Here is a 25390-nt window from a genome sequence, read left to right as displayed (position 1 = left end):
CCTCCTCAGTATGAGGCTGACACTCGGGGAAAGTGGAGGGAGGGTTCTGCAATGACTTCTTTGAACCGGACATCGGTCTGCGAGGCGGCGATGGGCCTAAAAGCGAAAAGAAGCAAGCCGATGCGAAGTAGAAAGAGCAGAGCAGCTTTGTGCAGATGAAATAATCAAACTCTGAACGATTTGTTTTGCAAATCACTTTAAGAAAGGAATGGGACAATTTCTTTGTTTGCGTCTTTGTTGCTTTGACTCTTTAAATTCATAATTTTTCTTTGATCCTTCCCTCCTCTCTATCCACAGTCCTCCTCCTCTTTGTCTTAGAAATCTAGACGTAACGTAGACGGTCCAAAGGGACTCACACAACACAGACACGTTATTAATCAGCTTCACATTGAAGACATTTCTCTCTTTTTTTGTTGTTTTTGGGGTGCTTTGTCAATCTTATTGATCTTATCATGTAGCTGGAGCCATATTGGAATTAGATGATCTGGGGATACATCTTTCCTCTTTCCTTCCAAGCTATTTCTCCACAGTGAGATAAAACTGGAAACACCCATTCATCATAAAGCCGCAGCAGCATTTTTTCTGTGAATAGCGAGAAAACTTTGCATGTGACAGAATAAAGCCGAAGCCTCGTGTGAGAATCTCGCCTTTCATCTCCCGATAGGAAGCCGGCAATTTGAGCTTTTGCGGAACTACGTTTTTCCTCTTAATTCAGGGCAGGTTGGATGTGAGGAGGGAATCTGCCGCCATAACTCAATAGTTTACATCTAGATATGAAAGCGGCATTCATCCTGTTTACAGTTTGTCGTCGGTACAGTGCCTTGACAAAGTATTTCTACCCGTGTTTTTTTTTTTTAATTTAGCTGTTGCAAAATCAAACTTCAGTGCATTTTTATTGCAACATCAAATCAAATAAAATCAACAAAGTGAAAGAAAAAAAAAGGTGCGAGCGAGACATATTTATTTTAAGCTTGCATGAGTCAATACTTTTGCACAACCACATTCCACTGCAATTACAGCTTTGGTGGTATTTGAGCAGAGTTGTCTTGATAAAAAGTGAATCTCTTTTTGAAGACAATAACAGATTTTCTTTCAGGGGGTTTTCTGTCTTTAGCTTCATCAATCTTCCAAGCAACCGTGGAAAACTTCTTTCTCTCTGTGCTGAGCTAAAGGATCCTCGCTGTTCAGGGTGACGTTTGTGGACCAAAAAGTTCCATTTTGGTTTCATATATTCTGCATCCCACATGGCTTGTGACAAACTTTAAAATAATCTTATTGGAACTTTTTTTTTCCACCAATAGCTTTCAAACTGCCACACTTGCATAAAGCACAGCTAATGGTTGCTTCTCTCCTCTTGGCTTCTTCTCTAATTAATGTTCTCCTTTGTCGCCCTGTCAGTTCAGGTGGACGATTCTGTCTCGGTAGGTTTGCAGTCGGGTCGTACTCTTTCCTTCTCCAGATAAGAGCTGAAACGAGGCACTGTGAGAGTTTGAAAGCTTCATCACAGATATGCCCCTGATGCGTCCGGTGTGATTCTTGGTAATTATTCATTAAGATCCTCCAACAAACCTCCGAGATTTATTCATAATTAGATTAAACGACGTACGGCCAGGTTACGTAATGCTGAAGGCAACTGGTTTCACAGTGTTTCATTTAGGAGCAGCATTGTCAAAGGGGCTCACAATGTCAGCTCCCAATGATTCACAATTTTGTGTTGGTTTTTCGCATAAAATCCCAGAAAAATACGTGGAAGTCTGTGGATGTAACATGACAAACTGTGAGAAAGTTTAAAGTAAACTTTCATACTGTACTGAAACTTGGTTTTTGCTTCAGCTAGACTGGAACTGTAATTAGATATCTAATAGTGTTTTTTTTTTCTTCTTTATTCTTAATTCATCTACAAAGTGATGCAAACTCCAGCAAGAAACCAAGGAAACAATATGATGCAAGTGTAGCATAGTGAGCTTAAAATCAAAGCCTATTTCTGCAATTCTGCATTGAATAAAACTGCTTGAAGATGAAAAAGTAATAGAAGAAACATTTTTTTTCCCCATTTTCCGTAGTGATGATGTACCTGGAAAAAAGTGAGTCTTTTTCCCAGGTATTTTTCTCAGATCTGAGGACAACCTTTATTTGGGAATCTGCATATAATCATGATTAATTATATGCCCTTTATAGAATTAAATATTTCATAAGAGTCAGCTTTCAAGTCAGTTCAGGTTGGAATATTCACCATATAAAATATAGGAATCAAAATAACTACTTCTTTCTACAAAGTACTTGAAGTTTTTATAATCTTGGCTGAGTCATGACAAACAAACAAAAAAAAAGAATATAAAAGACCGCTTACGAACTCTACAGACTCTGAAAATACTGGCTGCAAAGAAACCTCAAATAGCTGTGAATTTTGACTTTTATTTATTTATTTATTTTCTTTTACTACTTTCTCCATAAATAAATCCGACCTTGACCCGCACAGCTCAGCAGAGTAAAATGCAGCCCTGAAATACAACATGTCATATTGTGTGAGGTCACATGTACGCAGGCTGTTTATATAAAGAAGAAAATCCATCCCTGCACGACGTTGCCCTTGGTTGATACTTATTGATCAAGGGCAATAAGTACCAACTTATTACACTTTAAGATTGAGTGTAAATGATTTACACTCAATCATTTACACTGATTGAGTGTAAATCTACACTCAATCAGTGTAAATCTACACTGATTGAGTGTAGATTTACCTCCCTGTACGAATCTGATGCCTTCATGTCATCAAACATTTCTGAAACAAAAAGAACCTTTTGAGTCCCACCTACTAAAACAAAGGAAGTGCCATATATGGGTAGTGATTAGAAGTGTAACAGAACGACCTTGAGATCCAAGGTGACTCATGGAATGACCTTGAGATTCACAGAATGGGCTCATTTCTTGACAAAAATAATCGTTCAAATGGGGAATAAGTGTCCAAAACATTGACAACAACGAAAAGGACGTAGTTTGCGTTTTACTAGCAAAGATCATCTGTGTAAGACAGATGTGTGACGTTGTAGAAGTAAATCGGTGAGAAAGATTGATTTCTCCTCACTCACAATGAAATGCTTCTGTTAGAAAAACACCATTTGCAAAGGATTACAAAACAATGAACCCAAACCTAAGAGAGAAGGCCCAGTTAGGACAGACGCAGAAAGTTTAGCAGTTAAAAAAAACATCTTTTTATTTTTTATTTTTTTACAGCAGTCTTTACTTTTTATGTGTCCTCTGTTGGCGACACATTCTGTTGATCTCAGCCGATTTCTTCTTCTAAATTGTTGTCAAACCAACACAGGTGACCAAGGAAAGCAAACAAAATGAGTCTGAGATTAATCTAAGCCCTGTGTGAATAATAATGTAGTTTAAGTTATTTAACCTACTAAATTACAGAAACACCAGTGGACCTGGCTGACAGCCCAGTCAGTGATGTAGCTATATACATCCTCTGCACGTAAAGCAGAGATTTTAATACCAGGTGTGAACTGTCACTGTTGGATTGGTCTGCTGACGGTCAGATCAGCTATGTTAACACCAGATCTGAACAGGGCCATGCAGTTTGAGTGGAATTAGAAATTGTTTCCATGGACTTTTATGTGGACATTTACTGACCATTGCAGTTCTGTTAAACCCTCATGAGTAGAAAAAACACAGATTACATGCAGAAAAGTGAGATTTGCACAACCGATGCATAGCTAAAATACATTATTTGTGTGAATGTGCTGATGAATGAGTGTGAAAAGGGGCTTGATGAATAAAGCGTGATTAATAGACTGAACGCATGTCCAGATCAGGTCACAGTTGGATCAGAAAATACCTTTATCTAATCTTTTGCAAAAAGATTTTATATATTTTTTGCAACTGTGAATTGAAGCCAGACTTGGCTCTCCACAGGACACTTCTAAATCCCTTCAAAGGGAGCTAGGTTAACAGTCCTCTAAGCTACTGCTTCTGGACAACATTTCTTACTGCTCCACTTCCTATAAGCTGCCATATAATTCTTTGCATTACAAAGTCAAATGCAAATCCCCTGCTTTAGTTTGGGCTGGCGTTTGCGTAATGCGTAGGTGAGTGAGTGGGGCGTTCCTGATGTAACGTCACACGTTTATTGGGCATTTCATACTTTCAGTCATGGAAATAAGCATATCTCTTATGAGCTTCAAACGGCAGAAATCAAGATATAGACCTTTATTTAAAAAAAAAAAAAACCCAAAACAGATTTTAGCTGGGAAATTATATAACATTATTAAAACTAACAAAACTCTTTGCATGCTAACAAAGGCCTTATGGAAGAGCTGCAAGGCATGCTGCAGGCCGTCCTCTAAGACTGCAGTCAAACACCAGAGAATTCCCCACAACCGAGGAGGACATGCAAAAGTTAAATGGGTGTTTAATCCGCGTTCCTCCAGTGAATAAACATTCCACACAAAGAAGTACCTTGCTGGTGCCCTTGTGCTGCAGGATGCCAATGTAAAAGAGACTGGTGGAGTCGCCTAATGAGGCGTTTGAACGTTCCCGTAAGGCCGGGCTCTCCTCCCCTGGCTGCAGCCTGTCACGGAGCAGATTGGACTCCACAAGGGTTCCCAAAGAAAGAATTTGAACTGATATAGATATTAGAGGACTCTGTGCTGCTTAACAGGCCTCATTGTTAAGCTCTCCCTCTTTAACTGCACTCTGCTGGGACAGTCGTGCCTTTGACAGCTCCCACATGTCTGCCGTTTTCTTGGCTTTGTTTCGGCAGAAATCTTCCACAGCATCTGGCTCAGTTCTGTGACGCTAATGGGCCACAAAAAAAGAAAAGTGAAATACCAATCGTCAATACTGTTTACTTTTTTTTTTAAACCCTATTACTGTTGCTATTTCATGGCTATTATAGCGACACTCCTGGTTGGGATTATGTAAAAAGCCAATAAACTTATTTGATCTTTAATGCAGTAGAATAATCTCACGCTGAAATTGAACATGTTAATGTAGCAGAGAAAGAAATCCCACGTCTGTTTTTAACAAAACTGCAGGTGCCAAACTAATTGGTACGCCCGCTGTCAATACTTTTATACAAGCCACTTTTGCCTTCTAATAACATTTCACAAGTTTGTAGCACACACAGAGAGAGAGTTCAGACTGCTCCTCTGCATAATCACTCTAGCTCAACCAGGGTAGCGACATTTAAACATTTTTGCAATTCAGCTGAGAATATTCAAGTTTAAATTACTTGTGGCCCATAAAAATTTAATTTTTCTTGTAATAAAAAAAATATCTTATTGTGATTTTTTTCTCCCCTTTTTATGTGCTTAGCAATAATTTGCAGTTCAAAATTCTCTGTAAAAGGAAAAGAATATTTGACACTCGTGATAAAAACTTTCTCTGTTGTTGAAGTGTAGCGAACAGGGACAGATTTTTATTTAAAATCTCCTGATTTCACAATGCCATTCACTCTAGCAAAAGCTGACAGAAACCTTGTGAGAGAAACAGGCCCACAGCATCACAGATACCGTACTTTGCAACGGCCACAAGGTATTTTTCATTTCACATCAAACCAGTCTGGGGTGTTTGTTGCCTAGAAGCTCAATTTTAGTAGAAAAAAAAAATTCCACTTGAAGTTCTGAAAGAGTTTAACAAACACCATGTTTACATTTGAGATGGTTGGATAGTAGTTGCAATACTCCCAGACCACCAGTTGGCATGTGGATCGTAAATAATAGTTGTCATGGAGATTTAGTGACTGCCAAAGTGATGAACTTTGTTGCAGTTTCCCACCAGAGAGCTTTAAAGTTTTGTTTATCTGTCCTTACCTGATAGCTGAATCTGGTAGCAAAACAAACGAGAACTTGTCCACCCTTTAGCCAGAGGCTTAAAACAATTGCCCGCTGTATCGTTTCACCAGGTAAATAGAAAGTTGCAGATTACTTATTAGAAATTCTTAGAAAACTGATAAATTTGGAGAGTAAAATTTAATAAAAAAAAATGCTTCAGGTACATTTATTTTTAAATTATTTTTTGTTTATCACTTTCAAATAGTTGTGACACCTTTGATTTTGTACATTTCAGAGAAATGGATTTTTCTTTCTCAACTGAGTAAATATCAAGTTCAAGGCTGGATATTTCTAAAACATGTGCCAAACCCGAGGCCCATGGGCCAGACCAGGCCAGCCAAAGCTATTTATGTGGCCCTCAAGACTCTAGAGAGGCACATAAGTAACAGCTTCAAGATAACAGCTGTGTGCTAAAATATTATTTTATTAGTCAAATCAACTCGGTTTTCATTTGTATTGTGCCAAATTACGTCAATGTGAAAAGAAAATATTATTTAATTTTAGCTAGTTCTCATCGTATACAGAGAGAGAGGCAATATTTTAAAAGTTCGTTAACAGATTTATAATTGTATTTTTATTTTGTTTTTATGTTTTTATAGTTTTATTGATACACTCTGCCACAACCAGCTCTTAGAGGACATTTATGATGTTGATATGGACCAAAAAAAAAAAAAGAGTTTGACACCTGAGCCGAGTAAAACATGAATTAATTGAAGGCTTTTGGAACATTTTCATGTGCCAATAAATATGACAGAAACTGAACTTTTAAAGCTGCATGATTTTATTTTGTTGTCTATGGGGATAAAAAATTAACCCACAGTAAAAAAAAGGGGTTTAAATTATTTCAGAAATACATAATGACGACATGTCAGCCATTTGCGTTCAATTTACATACAAAATCTGTGATTGGTCTCACCGATAAACTTTTTATTTTTTTTTAAACTTAACGAGCAGGCGTTTTAAAGTCTCGTACATTCATGGTGTCCCACCCAGGCCTGGGGCAGGTCTGCCTCTCTGCGCTACATTCTGCTCTCTGTCATTCTGCCTCACAAAGCAACGCAAACGTCCAGGAGGATCCGCTGCCACATTAATCAAACCCATTAGGCAGCTAGCGGGAGAATACTTACAGAGAGCATTAGGGCTGTCGCTGGATCTAGCCCAGGAAATTAACAACTCACCAGACAGATACAATCCACGGCAGATATGAGCAAGGGAGTGGAAAGCGTGTAGGTGGGGCGAGTCCGTCTCCGGCGTGTTCACACGGTTAACATGACAGAAGCAATTAAGCTGCCTCGACCGCTCTGCATACTGCAAGCTGCAGCTCGTTCGGAAAGTGTGGACACATCATGCCTTCCCCCAGCCATCCTCCCTGGCAGCGGGGGGTTGTGAACGCTCGCTCACAACCCCTTCCTTGGGTTCATGGCTAACATGAATATGGAAGGTTTTCCAAAAGAGCTCATGAATAGACACCGTCAGAGTGTGTTTGTGTTGTTGCTTTGGCTCGTTTCAGTTCTAATATTCCTGTGAGCAGCTGAAACACAGCAGCAATACTCTGAGTCAGAGGTAACGTAATGCCGGGATGCGGTGTGTGTGTGTGTGTGTGTGTGTGTGTGTGTGTGTGTGTGCGCGCGCAAGACCTGTTGGTGAATGCAAATGTAAACAGTAAAGTTCCGGGCTAGAAAAAGCTGAAATGAAATGTTGGGGGCACATAGTTGTTTTTTTTTTTCTTCTTCTGCTTAAAATATTGAGAATTGGTTTAGTGTTTTAATAGGCATGGCTTCATTATACAGAATGCAGCGGCAACATGCGGAGTTACAGTGGGCAGATGAGATGCAAATGTACGCAAACAGCATATTCCCAACACTGCCTTACCAGTCATACCCCTAACCTTAGCTGTCAAAATCTGAATCCAGGAAAGCAACATGTGCCTTCAACATAATGAAGGGAAAACCTTGTTTCCACCTCTACATTAAGTCAACGCTGGTGTAAAAAGAAGAATACGTCTTAAAAGACGTATTCTTCAGCATTTCCTTCTAAGTTGCAGCAATGTTAGAACTCTGTAAAATATACCGTATTATGCACAGTGGCGTCACTCCGTCTTTACAAACTGAGTACGTCCCAAAGATAAATGAATTAAGTTTGCATAATCGAAGATTGTGACTGAAAACAACACGATTTGGAGACGTATCTCAGCAGCAGCAGACTTTTCTCAGATTTGATTGAAATGTATTTAGATTAGATAATCCAAACGTTGTCTACAGGAGCACAAAAGCAATTAATCAAATTTTTATTCCGGTTGGCCGTTTATTCTGATTACTTATGTCCACGTGTGTATCGCTAGCAGAAAAGTAACATTTCACGGTTTCAGAGTTTGATTAGTTCCATTATGTGTCATTTATATGACATTAACTGTTTGCTTTATTCTGTCTTGGTACATCTAAGGGATTTCTTTCTTGAGAAGAAGAAAGATGTTCTTTCTCATAGAGACAGATGTAAAGAAATATTTGCCTTTTGGTTGATTTGCTGAAATTCTGCAGGCGAGTGTCTTCTTTGGAGCCCCTGATATCTGAGATCATATTTTTAAACCTGTAGGAGACTTTTCACCATGTAGTGACTTATGAAATGAAATGAAATGAAATTTTATTCGAACATGATACAAATATAAAAAAATAAAAATAGTACACAGTAACAAGAAGTGCATAAGAAAGAAGAGAAACTTATGTTCACTACACAGTGTTAACCGGAGCTATTAAAACAAAATCGGCTGAGTGTCACATACAGTGAACTGCAAAAGTATCCATACACCTCGGATGTTTTATCATTTAGACATTAAAATCACAAACCTTAATGTGTTCCATTGGTATTTTATGTGGCAGAATAAAGTAGTAAATAATTGTGAAAAGTGTAAACAAAAGGCAAAAGGATAAATCATTTTTTAAATGTCCTGGAAATAAAAGTCATAAAGCGTTGTACCATTCTTCTCCTTCACCCTAAGACGTCCATATAAAACCCAGTGCGATGTTGTTTTTATAACTCATCTAATTACTAATACAGTACAGATGTAAGTGTTTAAGTTCAGTCTGACTCTAGTTGTTCTTTTAATGCCTCACAGGTTTGTTGGAGAACAACATGATGAAGACCGAGGCATACAGGACGGGGCAAAGCTGCAGAGAGGTTCATTATTGAGTTATAAAACAACAATCCATAAAAGCCAGAACAAATCTGGTCTTTATGGGAGGCCATGTTGGAGAGCAGGACACCAACCCTAAATATATCCCATCATCATCGTAAAGCAACAATTGTGACAAAGTTAATTACTAGGTAAATATTTCTCTAAGCATACAGAAACACAACACTTGTGATTTCTCATGTTTTAACAAACTCGACCTTGACACTGCCCAAAATTCAGGGTGGTGATGTGAAAAAAACAACAAAAACCCCCCCAAAAAAATCACATCAAATCATCAGTAAACACTTGAAGTAGCTGACAAAACCTAAAAAGTTGTCATTTTCAGTTCACCTTACTGACCTTCACTACGTCTTCATCCGTCGAGCGGCATGCCACCGTTTCAGAGACGTCGGTGACAGAGGCATCCGTTCCGATGGTCACCACCTTTACTGGAACGGCTACTGTCTTCCCGGTCAGGACAGCAGTGTTCAGGATCTCAGTGTCCTGCAAAGAGAAAAGACAACAAAGGTCAAGCGAATGCCGCACAAAAACTTATCGGCAGAAACCAGCTTACAGAGATCAGAAACAAGGGAGCAGACGGAAACAGGTGAGCTCGTATATTTAAGGTGTTATCCACTGAAATGGTATCCTCCATTGTGATTGGCTGGTCTACTCTTTCATAGGATAAAATGGATATTTTGCCTGCAACTTGGTGGAACTACTTGTTACCCTGGCAGGTAGGGTAACTTCAATGTTAGGTCTGCTTTAATTATTTGTTCTAGTTGTAATCATCCATACTTTGTCCATAATTGCACTGTAAAATATAGTTAAAAATAAGCATATCTGTCATAAAACAACTTGAATATATTGCAAGGAATATGCAGAAATTTTTTCAACATGTTTGTCTCTGGTTGGTGAAACAGCAGAGGAAGAAATTTGGTTTTATAAGAGTAATCAACATAATAGCTCTATTACATGTTCTGTTTAGCTTGATTTTGTCATGATCCTTAGTTTTCTGTATTTATTTTTGAGTTATTTCTGTGTTTATTGTTATCCTGTTCCCTGTGAGTCTCTGCGCCTTCCCTGTTGATTGTTCCCAGGTGTGTCTCGTTCTCTTGATTACCCCGTGTGTATTTAAGTCCACCTGTTGTCTTTGTCTCTTGTCGGGTCCTTGTCTAGGTTCGTCAATTGTCTAATTTCTAACATTGTCACACGTACGTCTCAGCTCTCCAGTGGAACTGTATAGTCCTGGTTAGCTTCGTTCTCTTTTCAGTCTTGTTGTCAGTGCTACCGGTGTTTAGCTGTGTGCTAACTTCTCCGCCATTATTAAACATATCATCATCTTCATCATAACCTGGGTCCCTGCGTCCTCATCCTCACCACCACAACCGCTTCATGACAGATTTTTATCTTTTTGTTCTTTCCATTAATGACTTTAATTGCTTTCTGGTTTGGTAAATTTCATCTTCATCTTTTTTTTATTTTTTATTTAATGCTTATTTCTCATCCATGTTATCTTTAGCTGGAAAAATTTACCTGTCCTGTAAGTAAATCTTCTGTTTTTATTGAATTCTGTCTCTTTCTTTGTTCACTGCAGATTTCTCTGTTTATGTTTTCATAACGCACCTATTTTTAATTCATTTATTTTTTTCCCTGAGATTGCCACGTTATGCGTTGTATCTTCTTGTTTTTAACGGTGCATAGTGCTTGGTTTACTGTGTTTAGCGCTTGTCATTGCTGACAGCCTTTTCTCTATTTGTGCCTCGCTGGATCCTGCTTGTTGTTACAAGATTTCTATTTACAGATAGTCTCCGTCTGCCAGAGGTGACGTTTCTCATGTGGCTTTGAAATTCCTTTTTCAATCAATTCTGTCCTTAATTTTCTCAACCCTGCGATTGGATCAACTTTGCTGAGGAACAAATTTTATATTCAATGTGCATTTCTAACAAAGTAAAATTGTGATGTAAAACAACTTAGGAAGTATTCAAAGGATTATACTAGATGACTAGTGCATTAAACTGCCTGTACTTTTTTTATTATCCCCAAACAACAATAAAATAATTGTAATATGTAGACTAAATGATCAAAATTATGTATTCAATCACATCTCACCTCAATGCAGTAACATATCACCTCTAAAAGTGTAGTAATAGAGGCTACATGTATTTATTCATGTATCGATTTTGTAATATAAATCATCAAAGAAAACATCATTTACACAATTTTCAATAGTCATTGAAAAAAAAAACTATTTCTAAACATGATCAGCACTCAAACTAATTGCAGATGAGCTGTCGGTATGTTTTCACTGGTATTTTGACAATTTATCTTCAGAGACGAGCTCCAAGTGTTTTGGTTGGAAGACCTCAGGGCCATCGCCTTAATCTTCAGCTTCCTCCACAGATTCATCATCAAATTCAACTCAGTACTCTGGATCAGGCTGGATCAATCAAACAATTTGGCAAAATAACAAAAAACCAAATGCTGAAAATGATCTGTACCAAACTCTCTGTAATCAGTGGACAGCTGGCTGGCCTCATGGCTCAATGACTGGATGGATGATTTGTGTTCAAATGCAAATAAAACATTGTGGATTGTTTTCTATGTTTTAGAAGGTGTTTCAGAATGAGTCAAAAATAACAAGCAGACTATTAAACTCTTGTTGGTGTCCTGTTAGATCTGGATTGTCTGTGATTCAGCTAATAGCATAAACAGTTAATCATCAAGGATTTTAATGCTTGATGATTTAATATACTATTAAAAATGATGCAGAAATATAACAAGAAGCTTTTGTGAATTTACTATAAGTGAACCAGATGCTTCTGATACACATTTGTTCTTTATGTGCATATTGTTATTTAATGCCCAATTAGTTCACATCCACCAATTTTTCACCTGCACCGCAGGAGACTGTAATTGACCTAAGTGGTCCAGACATCTGTGGTTCCTAAGTTCACTTCATTACTCTGAACAGAAATCTTAACCTTTTTTTTTTTCTTTCTTTACAGACACCCACCAACACACAACGCCTCTGTCAGTGCCGGTAATTGGGATCAATTAGGGTAACTTCCAGGTAACTTTCACGCTGTAAGCTCACCAATGCACAATGGATGGACTATACAAGCTGTACTGAACTTATGCTGACACTAAACTCTGCAAATAGCTCCTTCTGATGCCAAGGACAGCTGTAATGGCTGTGCTATACAGCAAACAGGACTCCATATACAGGTGAGCTTAAATTCACTTCATCTAATTGTAAAGCCTGACAAAAGTTCCTCATTGTGAGCCGCTCTCATTCTGCTATTGGTGCAATCTTCGACAAAAGCTCCTCTCCCCGATATCCTTCATTTCAATAGTCAGGAACCCTAAGGCATCCTTTTTCTTTTTTCCCTCCTCTATCATCCCCTTTGTGTCGAAGCCATGCTAGTACTGAGGATTGTCAGCTTTTTCTTCCTTTTCTTTTATTAAAAAAAAAGAAGGATCTACCTCTGGAGTGGAGGGATCTGTGCAGAATTAAACGTCACATGTGTTTAGAGTTTTCCTACGAAACCTGATGAGTGCAGACGTGACTGACTTCACGTCGCGTATTCCCACAATATATATGAACGCGCGCTGTCAGCTCAGTTTCTAAAGACTTACCTTGTGTTTGTGAGCTTGCAAATGAAATTCATTCATTCAAAAAAAAAAGAAATGGGGATTAGGTTCGACTGAAAGAAGCTTCGGCTTTAGGAGACTTTGCGACTTTAGAGTGAAATGATTATTATTAGGAAAGCCAAGAGATACCAACGAATAACAAAAAAAAAAAAAAAGAAAACACTTAATCATCAAATAGCTTTTCATTCAAGTTTTATAGACTGTGACAGTGTTATGGAGCAACATAAAACCTCTCCGTCTGCGGCACTGACTTTGATTCAATTTTCCTTAAAACTGAGGACTGCTGTAAATTAATTCCATGTCTGCTGGGATTCTTCCATTTCCAAGGGGTCATCTATAATATATAGCGGGGTAAATGGCTGGGACCCGGTGAAAGCTGAGGCTAATGTTAGATTACAGCAGCTGGAAATGACCCAGCAGGTTAGGGACAGCGGATAGCGGAGCCTGGCAGTAATAAGCCACAGCGGGATTCCACGGCGACGCATCAGTGGTCCACACACTTAAACACAGACAGCACAATTAAACACAAAATGGAAACCAGTGGTGCAAATCAGAAGCTTACAGCGGTGTGAATAGAGACACAATGAAGTGTGGGCTTTTGAGAGTAGGAGAATTTGCCCAGAGCCTGATGAGTTTTCAATATGATCAGCATTTGAAATGTGTTTCAGGCCCCAAATTAAAATTTGACCAAAAACGAACAGTCCGCTGTCCTGTTCAGGCTCCTGCGGTATTTTAAAAGTGTTTGATGACGACTTCATCTGGTGCTCAGAAAGGCGTCCTTTGCAGCAAACATGTGATCTTGTTCACTTCTGACGTCTGATGATAAATCCAGTGGTCACATTATTCTCTGATTAAAAGATAGAAAGCAAGTCAGATCTCAATATGAGTTACTAAAAAATTCCTGTGCCTTGTCAACAAACTACAAAATCATATGTACTACTTATTATATTTACACCTCTAACAGATTTTAATTTTTCTTTTACATTGTTCTTTTACATCGTTTTTCTTTTTATTATAATAGGAATTTTCCAAAGATTAACATGGCGATTAATAATCCATGCAAACCCTTGTGACAATCATGGATTCTTAATGAATCGGCTCTTGAATACAGCGTACAGTTTGGTGCAGTGTGGCATATTTAGCGGGTCTCTAGAGAGAAACATCAACCATTAAGGGATTCCAGCGGCTCAGTAGAGATACTGCAGTCCTTACAAAAGATCTCTATAAAATAGATTCATGAGAAACTGTATGAATCCTTACAGCATTTGTAGCTCTAGCTGTTTATCTTGTGGTTCGAAGTAACATTAGGAATACTCCCACCAATCGTTTAAACTTGGGAAATGTTTTTCTTGGTCGGGTCTGAAAAGAATTGGACCTCCAGCCAAATGTATTAACCACCAGCATGTTTTATTTTCGCTTAATAAAATTCAAAGAGAGGTTGGGGACATTTATGCTTAATGGTGAGAGGGCTGCAAGGTAAATAACTAGCGTTGCACTTCTCTCCAGTAAGCTACTTAAAAAGATTGGGTCATAACGTTATTCTTTGGAATCTAGTTGAAGCATGATTTCCAAATTATGCCTCAAAGTCAAAACATTTTAGTCTAATCTAACATGACACCAGCTCCCAAATAATCTGTAGGAGTAATGTCACAAAAACAGCACGACAAAATCTAAATGCACACGTGTCTACTGCCCCTTTTACTTACTTGTTTGTCCTTTTTCGTAGGCTCCACGTAAATATTGCTTAATATTACAAAAAAAATGCCTTCGTTAACTTTTAAAATAAATTTAGCTCTCTCTTGCTGATGCCGGTGCTTGTGCTCTGCTTAGAAGCAAACCTTACAATCTCCAGTTTTTGGAGACAGGGGTCTTTTGTTCAATAATCTGTGGGAGAACTGCCTGTCTGCTTTATCAAAGATCTCTCTGTTAGCATTCAGCACGCCGCTGTGGCTGGTAATGTGTTCTGGGCCGTAATTTCTCCCCATGTCTCGGCTGGATCTGAAAATAAGTGAGATTTATGGTGTCAGCCTGAGTGACATGGGCAGAATGAGAAGCAGCAAAGCCGGCTGTCCCACTGTTACGTTGGATTCTGCTTCGACAAACGCGCCGACGCGTCCACATTCTGACCCCGTGTTGCCAAACAAACGGGTCGAATGCGCGGCGAGTAGGAGACTTTAGAGACTGCATCGTGTGTCCTGCAACAAGAGTAGGCTGTGTGTTAAATATGTTGGAAAAGCATAGGTGAAGCTCCCTGCGCACCTGATCGTATCAGCCACTGCCGTGGCTACCTCAAAGCTAACATGAAGCACAACTTAGAGATTCTGTGATCTTCTCTAAAAACCTGACAAGATGTTTGCACTACCAATATAAAGTTATTAAGTAAAGGTCTTGTTGTTTTGAAGGGCCACTATGAATTATGCTAATAGTCAACTAACCTGTCCTACATGACATTTATGTGTCAGATAAACATTTTCACAAATCCGGAACCTAAAGTGGGAGTTTGTAACTCGTGATTCATGCGCTTGCCATTAAATGCCACTCAGTGTCCTGAAGCTATTAAGCAGACAAAAAGAGACATGTCCTTTCATCAGTTTTCTGTGCAGTGCTCAACGTGAAACTTCCTTCCCTCGATTCCAGTGGGCGTTTAATTGGCCATAGAGCCGAGAAACATGGAGGAGAGTGGGAATAAAGGCCTTGGTAGCACTATGCAGAGCGATACATCACTGCATGACAGCGCATTGAAGTGGTGGGATGGTTGTGAAGCAAAGACACAGCCTTTTAATGAGGGTCTCTCTCTCTCTTGTGCCCCTCTCTTGGTTTCCCGCTCTCGCGCTCCCTAAGAAAGGGCCAGTTACTCGCCTGTCTTTACTCTCTCCTTTTCCTTGTTTCTTCCTGGTTGATGGAACGGACATGGCTGAAGTGTAAGCGGTGGAGGGTGCGGAGGGAGTTGGGACCAAAAACCTCTCCACTCCACCGCCACGCCTCGCTGCCTTTCAACATACCTCTGAGTGCTTTTCGGCCGCGGCCACTTGTCTGAGGTACACGACGGTCAGCAATCTGATCTGCTCATTACTGCCGGTCAAGAATGGCAGAAGGAGAATTACCTCCATGGCTGCTTTGATGGTTGATCTACTCACTTTAAAGGAAGATGTAATGAGGAGTCATGTTGAGGACAAAAGGAGCTGGCAACTAAGAATAAATAGTAGTGCTGAGGGCCTAATTATCTGGTACCTCAGTCAATAATGAAGACACTGTGCAGAAAGGGTAACCCAGTCACTGTCAGTCCTCTAGGTGGAAATCTGCAAAGTGACTGAAGGTGCCAAAATTGCTGTTTGTTTTTATGCTGTGAGACTCAACAGTTTCACAGCCGTGAGAAAAACTAACACAACATGTCACAACAAGGCACTTTACTAAAAAAAAAGGTGACTTCATTCCAGCTGATCCAATTCGTCCAACAATGCAGTCAAGTTCAGTTCATTATTCAAATCAGTTCATAAAGTTTTCCTTATAAACCAAACAGATTGGACTGAGTAATAAATAGACTTGCAACATTCACTCCTCCTGGACGAGCATGTAGCAACACTAGACCGTCGTTTACATGCAATGGTTGACTTTACAGCAATCCCTCATACTGAGCAAGCATGTGGCGACAGCGGAGAAGAAAACTCCCCTTTAACAGGAAGAAACTTCAGAAGAACCTGTTTCAGTGTGAACAGCCGTCTGCCCCGACTGACTGAAGTAATCCTCCCACCTAAACAAAAACGGACAGCTATGTGACATGACCTTGTTCGAGGCAATTTTCCAATCTGGTGGATAGTAAGCATACTATTCTGTTTTACATACTCGGTTCTAATTTCAGTGTGTTTTTTTTTTCTCCAATTTGTCCTTGCTGCTAACTAGTTTCTTTACTTTGTCTGAAAAACAAAGCCAAATGCAAATGCACAATCGAACCGTCTAGGTGAAGGTCTGAATAACAACAACAAAAAAATGCACCAGAAAGAAATGAAATATTAAATCTGTGAAACATTCCCGCAATGTTGTTTTTTCCTGGAATTTCACTTAACGACCAGGCCAGTGTGCATCCAAAGGGCATGGCAAATAAAATACTTCAAAAAAAACAACAACTGTGAAATAAAAAGTGCTGGTGTTGAGTCATTCAGAATGATTCATATCTGTGGCTATCAAACACTTTATAACAACTGCCACTTCAGTAAACGATTTCCTGGTTTGACTTTTTTAAAACAAAAATGCAACAAGGCTTAAACACTGTCTTTCTATTACTGCTGATTACTTAAAAGTTGAAGTTTGTAGTTGGAGAAATTAAGAGAACAAGAGAACGATCCAAAGAAGTTGGACTTTTCAATAAGAAATTCAGTTTTCTCGAACAACAATGACCTTAAAATCCAACATGACCAACTTACATGAAAACAACCTTACTGACAGTCACTTTAGAAGCTTCTTATTTGCACTTCTGACTATTTTTATCCTATTGCATCGTTCACACACTCAGTCATATACAAGCTCTTTCGATGACCATGTTGCTAAACTTTTTAAAAAGATTACAGAGGAAAACATTACTAGGTTCCATACCACTTAACAAATCCACATAAATATTGATGAGCAAATCACACGATTTTGAAAACTGGAATTGAAACAAGTGAAAAAAAAAAGGTTTAATATCATTCCCAGATCCAACTTTGGTATTCAGGAGTAAATTAAACACACATGTAGAAAACACCACCTCATGTTTCTGATTCAATGTTATCTTAAAAAACGCATCGCAGTAAATATGCTTGTTTTGCACCTCAGAGGAAAAAAAAAAAACTAATCACAAAACTTCTTTTGAGTGTCGGTAACGGAGGTCAGAGGGCCACAGTTTTATTAGAACCACGGATTTATACTGCGTTCACAACTTTCAAAACAACCCCAACATCATCTAAGCTGCTCGCACAGCTATGCATGACAATCGACACGGCGGTTCATGGGGAGTATTAACGTTTTAGTCACACTGGATTGCTCTCAACTGTAAATTATGTATGAGTTGCACATGATTTATGGGAAAACTTTGACTCTGGGGAAGTGTCACAGTGACATGCTGCTGACAGGACAAATCCCACCACAAATAATAAGTACATGATAATTTGTTCCTGATGCCTTACTCTACATCTCTAATTGGAAACATGATTTTCTTTTTCTTTTTTTTTTCTTCAGTGATGCAAAAAGCTTATCAAATGGCATGCCACGTTTTATTCAGGGCACAAGAAAACAACAGCAGACAGATAATCTCTGCAATAAAGCTTTGTGCCGTTATAATACTTATTGATTGTATCTAAATTCATCTCCAGTTTGTCATTTTGACCTAGAAAGTACATCAGCATACGACTACAGAGTCTGCACTGGCAGCGTCAAAACTTATGAGTTATTGAAGGATGGCACTGGAGGGACAGAGCCACCCTCAGGAGCCCAGTGGCCATGAATTGCATGTCCATCTTTTGAAAGGAAGCTCCTGAATAAAACATGACTGAGCATGGAAGTACTGTATTATAAGTTTATAGAACAAATCCCCTACAGTTCTTAGGAATACTACTGTGGTGATACATTTAGATCAGTGGGTCGGGAAGGAAAACGAATGTCCCTAATGTATTTCAATAGCAGTAAGATGAAGCTACGAAAGAATCCAGGCCAGGCATGGGGGAATAAGCCACCTCGCCGCACCAGTAGGGGGGGCTTTGGGATGGGCAAGCTGAGCGATGCTGGTTCCGGCGTAGCAACCCCTCGCTTGTGCCTCTGCTGTTGTTCTCTGAAAACACGGCAGAGCGCCAGAGGGGCCAGCCAGTGCCACACTGCTTAATTTCAGGCCGGTATTTGTCACATAGAGCCAATCGATGGAGAGTTCTTCACCTACAGCCAACCATGCCTGTAGGGGGACGACCCCGTGATTCCTCTCCCGGTTCTTAACCTCTCTAAAATCCAGATTCATGCTGCCAGCTTGCTTGGCTTTGCTTAGTCCAGCCGTCGTTTTCTGGACGCAGAACAGGCAGTACACATGGCCACCCTGATGGCAGCCCACTTGTGTCAGGAAAACGTGCCCATTCCCCTTTCGGCCTACAAGAAATGGACTGAAGCCGACGTAACTAGAAGAGTGTCAGAATATTGAAATAAGCCAACGTCATTTAGATGTCGTCTTAAAAACCCTCCACGCATTTTGTGCCTTTGCACTACTGCGCGAATCGTTTTGGAGGACTGGAGAGGTAGGAAGGTTCGCAGCATTCAGTCAGAGAAACTAAAACATAAGTGGTTCCACTGGGTACATTCCCAGCCACTTTGTGTAGGCATAAAACAAACTTTTACATAACTGCGGCGCTTTGCGTGTGAATAACGCTATCCTTTTCAGGTCATCTTCAGGGGAATGCAAAGACACCATAAACAAGCAATTCGACCTCACTTGTAAAGACGCTTTCAGGAGCACCGCGGAGAGGTTGCCTGCTTTAATGGTGACAGAGGCTGTTTGAGTGTCACTGTAATGAGAGAGCTTTGAAAGGTAACAAAACCGTCCCACTCACTTATGGTATTTCAATTAGAGGAGGATTTCAGAGCACGCTGTCTTTCTGAGTGACACAGGATTTGCCATTAAACCTCAGAGTGTCTGCCTTTTGTGAAAGCACCTCCCCATGTGCAGCGGCGATGCAAGACGGCCCACGCATTTCTCCACTTCTCCCGTGTGCCATCATCGGAAATTAACAAGTGGGTCCTGACGATTCTTTTCCAGCATCCTGTCATCAGAAAGGTGCTTTTCTGACACTTGGACGTGAAGTGATAGTTGAAGTGAGGATCTATTATAAGGGTATAAGAATTTAGGCGTCGGAATGAAACTCCGACGCCTAAATTATAAAAGAAAAAAAAACAACAATTGCACAGAAGTTTTCACACACAAACATATATAAATGATTAGAATAACTATATTATTATATAGATGTAGTTATAATTTTGAGTTTGATGCATACAGTTAATCAAAAATAACATAAATATATGCAAAAATAAGTAGTCGCCTTTCAGTACTTGATGTTATCTTTATGCTGCTAATTAGTCAGACTGCCAAGCAGCTAGTTACAGCCTCTACCTGAGCAGACAAGCTGCTCATCTGTTGCCAACTGCAGTTGTGTTTCATGCAAAGGCATTTTATTATCATTTTAACCTGAGAAGTTGAGAGAGGAGGCAGTGGGTGACCCATAACCTTCACCTGTGAAATATGTGCAAAGAACAGAAGTGGTAGAGCGTTAAAAGTCAAAACAATGTCTAAGAGCCGTACTTTGACAAGAAATGCTTTACATGTTCCGTCATCAGCAAGTGTTTCACACAGGAAGATTATGGGTGGCGCAAGGCCTCCAACCTCCATTTCCCACAAAAATAATTGGCTATTTAAAAAGATAACAACTTACTGCAAATGTGGAAATGGTTTAATGTTTCCAAAATAGCCTTTACTAAACTACTGTGAGGTTTTTTTGTTGTTGCTGTTTTTTAGATTGGAGTCATTGTAAGACAACAGGAGTCTGTTTCAGTTTTGGCTCCTCTTGGGCTGGCAGTAAACCTCAATCTCAATCTGGATTTACAATAGATTGAGACACCAGGAAAGCTACATGACAGGTAAAATATGAACATTGACATGGGTAATGTTACTCAGTAACGTGTTACTCCAATATGGCCACTATTTCTTCAGTACAGAGTAATCTAACACACTACCATGGCCAATCAATAATCACATTTTAACTAATAAAGTAGCTTGCAATATTACGTTGCTACTTTTGAAATCAAGAGATCGGTAAAATAATTTACTTTTTAAAGGATTAATGAGTAGTCAGAGTTGGATCGCTTCTGCAAGGCAACTGGGTATGAACTGTCAATAACCTCTTTAACAGAGCCTTGCTTCAAAACTAGCGATCCCTTTAAGACACACTGCCTCAAAGAGAGCCATCATGTTCTGGATTAGAGAGGCATTTGTCACAATCTGTTGTCCTAATTAGCATTACATGGAAGGTGACACATGCACATACGGCGGCAGCCTCAATGAGTGCTACCACTTCATCATCAGCCTCTGTAGTATAATGCTAATGGTTTCACACTTGTGGTCCATCCGTCAGCCCTTCATTGTAAACTGTGTGACTCATTCAGTGTGAAGAATAAAATATGCTAGATTTGATCCCATTTCATTAAAGCGCCAGGACGCAGTGAGGTGGGAGGGGCTGGAGGTGTTCAGCAGCAGTGGCCAAATTCAAAGTGTTTCAGCCTGCAACGGAGGGATAAATAGTTAAAAAAAATTTAAAAAAAAAAAAAGGCCCGGGACGCATTTCTACAGTATTATCTGGCATCTGTAAGCGCTCACGTCCGATGATGAATGGTCCTCCTCATTTTACTTGCCCGGCAGAGAAGATGTGCATGGCGTCAGAGGCCAAAAGAATGGAAAAGAGCAAAGTAAAACATTCATTGGACAATGCTGATTGATGGCTTTATCATGTTAGAGGCGAAGTGGCCTGAGAAGGCCAGGGTGATGATGCATTGTTTCACAATACATCGGAGCAGTACGTGAATACAAAACCGCCGCCTTCATCTCTCCTCATCTCCATGCCTGCGAATGTGGGCGTGCGAGCGAACGAGCGCAGTTTGGTGTCTCGCCTGGAACGGGAAGACTGATGAGTCAAGATATGATGTATGCCCCTGTCCTCCTGCTCCCTCTCCATCAGCAGGCGTCCACAGCATGGGTAATGACGACGAGGGCAGCCTGGACAGCAGCGTATTACTTTACAATGCTAAAAGATAATGAACTAGCTTCCTGCTGCGGTGGGAAAATCTTCTCAGGCATCCAATTACTGCCTTTAAAATCCATCTCCAGATGACCCCAAAAAAAAAAACAACAAAAAAAAAACGCACACGCACACACACACACGCTCTCTGTCTCGTCTGCTGCTATTTCGAAGCTCAAGTGAAAAAAATTGGGAATGTCAACAAAGCGAGGGAGGGAGAGGTTGATAAGGGAGGCAATTAATCTACATTTTTTAATATACTAATGGATGTTTGTCTGGGTCAAAACAGGGAGAGGGGGGGGGGAATAAAATAAATAGTGAAAGGAATCACGGAGGAGCAAAACAGAAGGAACAAATCTACAAAGGCAGTTTAGGAAGAAACATAAGCGGGGATGCAGTTTGACAGAGGCATTTTCTCACTCTGAACTCGCTGAAACTCTTGACTACTCCTTTCATTTGGTGCTTTTGAAATAATTGCTGCATTTGCAAAAGTTCTGCTTCACAGTTTGAAATTGGTGACAAAGTGGCGAGCGGTTGCTCTGAGCCCTCCCAGTGCATGTGGGTATGTGACAACACACAGGAGGAACCTTCTTCAAAGAGAGCTAAAAAAGAAAAAAAAAGAAACTTCTCTCCCAGAAGGACGCTGCTGCTTTCCCACAAGTGTTACCCGTGGCGGAGCCTATCACTTTGCTGCTGTAGTGCAATAAAAAGCCTTTTTTTTAAATAATAAACTATTCCGGCAAGGCCGCAACATTTTACAGCGTGCCGCAAAGGGGTACAGGGTTTGGGTCGGAGAATCTGCTGAAGTAATCGACCGTAAATGTGATCAAACCCAAAATAAACTTCCCATTACCAACAGTCATTAGCTTCATTACGCTGTAACCTTTAGAGATGTAGTCAGGTGCAGGCCTTCGTTTAATTTTTGAAATGGTTTTGGGTCAAAACCCGATTACAGCTGCCTTTACGTTGCGATAAGACTTAGTAGGAGCTCATTAGACTAATTAGAGCTAATTACAGATGAGCAGACTTTCTAAAGACGGAGTTGTGTCAACAGATGCCCTCAGCATTCTCTGTGAAGTATGTCCTGTTAACTTGATTAAAAAGAAAGATTTCAGAATTACCCCTTCGCTCCACTGACAGTGAATCTTTTTTTCTGCTTTGCCTCCCTTTCCTCATCTGTTTTCATATTTTCCATCGCTTTTACTTTCTGTCAGCATAATTGATCACGAAACTCTTCCACAGTTATCGAAAAAACAAAAGTAAAAATGCCAATTGGATGTTGCCAAATGTCAGTGGAAAACAGTTCGTCTCAGGTAGAGGAGGATCTGTGATGCTTATTAGAGTAAACGGCATTATGAAAGCTTTGAAATATCAGGAAATTTTGTGTATTATATTTATACTTATGTATAAACTGAAGTTGTTGAGTATCAAAATGGTTTATCAAAAACAATGATCTTTAATGGATATGTCCGACTTAAATACTGTACGATATTCTGTAGGAAACCTGTGGGCTGAGCTGAAAATAAGACGGCATAGGAAAGTACTCCAGGCTCTGGATGTCCCAGAGAGACTGAAAAAAAAGAAAAAGAAATGGTCACAGACCACATATAAATAATTTAACATCGGAGGGGAATCAGTATTTGTCACACCAGCATTTCTTTTTCTTTACATCTATTTCTTAATGAGAGATTTTTCTCGATGTACTCAACTAAAACGTTGGATACTTTTAAAATTTTTCACATGTAAATACCACAAGAAAATATACATTTATTTAAAGAGCTTTTACACGTTTCTTGCCAGGAATAATGTAAAGACCATAAGTGTGGAAATGCAGTATAATGTGCTGTATTTTTGACACCGTGGATCCCAAACGGCACTCGACATGATAAACTCAAAGCCCGGTTTTGCAACTTTAGGCGAGTTTCAAACATGCTAAACTTCCTGTTTTATCTCCTTCTGTTTTGTCTCCACCCCCGAGATGAAACGGGCTGCAGGAATCCGACGGCCTCATGGTGTTTTCACCGGATCGACCGGCGAAGCGAAAATTTCGCCAAAAGGGATAAATCAACTTCATTCACATGTCGAACAAACTGAGACTCAGAAAACTTCAATCAGTTGGATTTTACCTTTAAAGCGTCACGCTCTCGGATGTGCTGCTGCTGCGCAACATTAGCTTACGTAATGACATACAGATCGCTTTCCTGAGCTGAAACCTTCATTTATTGAAAACTTTAATCTGGAAACGTTTCCTCCTTATATTACCAGAGCGAACTGGGCTATGCAGCCAACTTCCTTCTGATGTTCTTGTAAAGAGAACGCAAAGCAAAGCTCACTCAACATGCCTCAGCATTTGTGTTAAGAGATTAACACTGTGGCAGGTCTCCCACTTCTTATTTCAACAACCCTCATTAAAAGGTAGGCAAGTATAAAATATTCTATAAACAAGAGTGAGACTTCTTTATCTTCAGCACTCCCATTACAGACTTCAGGTCTGTGTGCAGGAAAACCTGTTGTATCAGAATTGGAACATGTTTTCTCTGGAGGAGGTGATGGTGTGGGCTGATTTATCTGTGTGTGTGTGTGTGTGTGTGTAAACGTGTGGGGGGGGGATGTCGGCTCTGCTTTTACATTACCTTATTTCCTCTTTTCCATCTGCGAGGAGTGTTGCAGGGAGGAGGGAGAGGACCTTATCTTTGCGGCTTTTCATGCCACAGTGATCCCGAGTAATCTAATTCAGCCTTCCCTTTTCTCGCTTGTGTGCTTCTCACACATTGGGGCATGCAGATTGTAAAAACTTTAAGCATGTGTCAGTGTGTGTGTGTGAGTGGGAGCGTGGGTGAGAGGGAAAGTGTGTAAAGAAAAAGGAGGACCGAGGGAGATGGACAGAGTTAATGAGTCCTGAATGTGTCTTCATGTATGAGTATTTTTGTGTGTGTGTGTTACGTGCTGAACCAGGAGATGCTGTGCACCTCTGGAAACTGCTTGTGAAAGAAAAGGGAAGAGTAAAAACACACGCAGGAGGAAACTAACGTTGGAAAACATGCAAGTGCATCTCAATAGAATGAAAATATGAGAGAACAGGGAAACAAAATATAAATGTTAAATTCCCAACGCATTTATTTTTGTCATTTTCATGAAAATTTGCAATATTACAGTCGCCACCAAAGAAAAACATTTCAGTGTTGTGCAATGGCTTTTTAATGACTTGCACAATTATGGGGAAGGGTGCTGAATTGACAGCTGTCCTGTAAACACTAACAACCTTCACAAAAGGTCAGAGCTAAAAAAAATCTAAGCATGTCAATGGGAAGTTGAGTGGAAGGCAAGTTCATTTGTACAGCACGATTTACACACAGCACAGTACACACTGCTTTAAAATGATAGAAACCTTTAAGCTTTGCTTGAAAATATTTCTCGAATTGTCAAATGCTGCACTGCTTTACAGGAGGTGTGCTCCAGTAAAACAGTCTAAGAGGTTGTTCTTTCCTCAAGTGGTATCTTTATGTTTTTGTAAGAGGAGCAGAAGCTAAGCTTAAAGATAAAGGTTTGGTGACAGGCGTCTGTTCTGGCTTTGCCCTCAAATCTCTCTTGCATCAACTCGCCTTACGGATTTCAAACAATCCTCCAACTTTCCGAGTTTTGTCTTGGCCTTTGAGTTTGCCAACGAGGCAAGCGTTGTTTTATTCCCACAGAATCTGCACACATGGTTTTCCTGGAACGGTAAGTTGTTTCTCTGCCATTAGCACATTTTGCAGCGCACTCACAAGGCTTATTGACAGCGCTAGGACGTTCCACTTGGCTCTTATTGGTCGTTTCTGGCAGAGTGGTGAATTTCTTCAGGTCTTGGGGGAGGTGGAGGAGCCCAGACTGTCTCAATTTGCACTACCATGACTTATTGATAACTTTAATGAAAATGTAAGAACCATATA

At 39.9% G+C, this 25390-nt stretch overlaps 1 protein-coding gene across 1 annotated transcript in view; it reads right to left on the bottom strand.

Annotated features, from left to right (window-relative positions):
• LOC103148377 (transmembrane protein 132C-like) overlaps nt 1–25390 on the bottom strand; it is a 77468-nt gene that overhangs the window by 17059 nt on the left and 35019 nt on the right. The window contains exon 3 of the mRNA XM_016679199.1: nt 9370–9513. Within this exon, the coding sequence (XP_016534685.1) occupies nt 9370–9513 (144 nt within the window). The remainder of the gene's footprint in view (nt 1–9369; nt 9514–25390) is intronic.

This window comes from Poecilia formosa, unplaced genomic scaffold (genome assembly GCF_000485575.1).
Source record: "Poecilia formosa unplaced genomic scaffold, Poecilia_formosa-5.1.2 Scaffold204, whole genome shotgun sequence".
NCBI classification, from domain to species: domain Eukaryota; kingdom Metazoa; phylum Chordata; class Actinopteri; order Cyprinodontiformes; family Poeciliidae; genus Poecilia; species Poecilia formosa.
The sequence above is the reverse complement of the archived record's forward strand: the minus strand, read 5'-3'. Positions and strand labels throughout refer to the sequence as shown.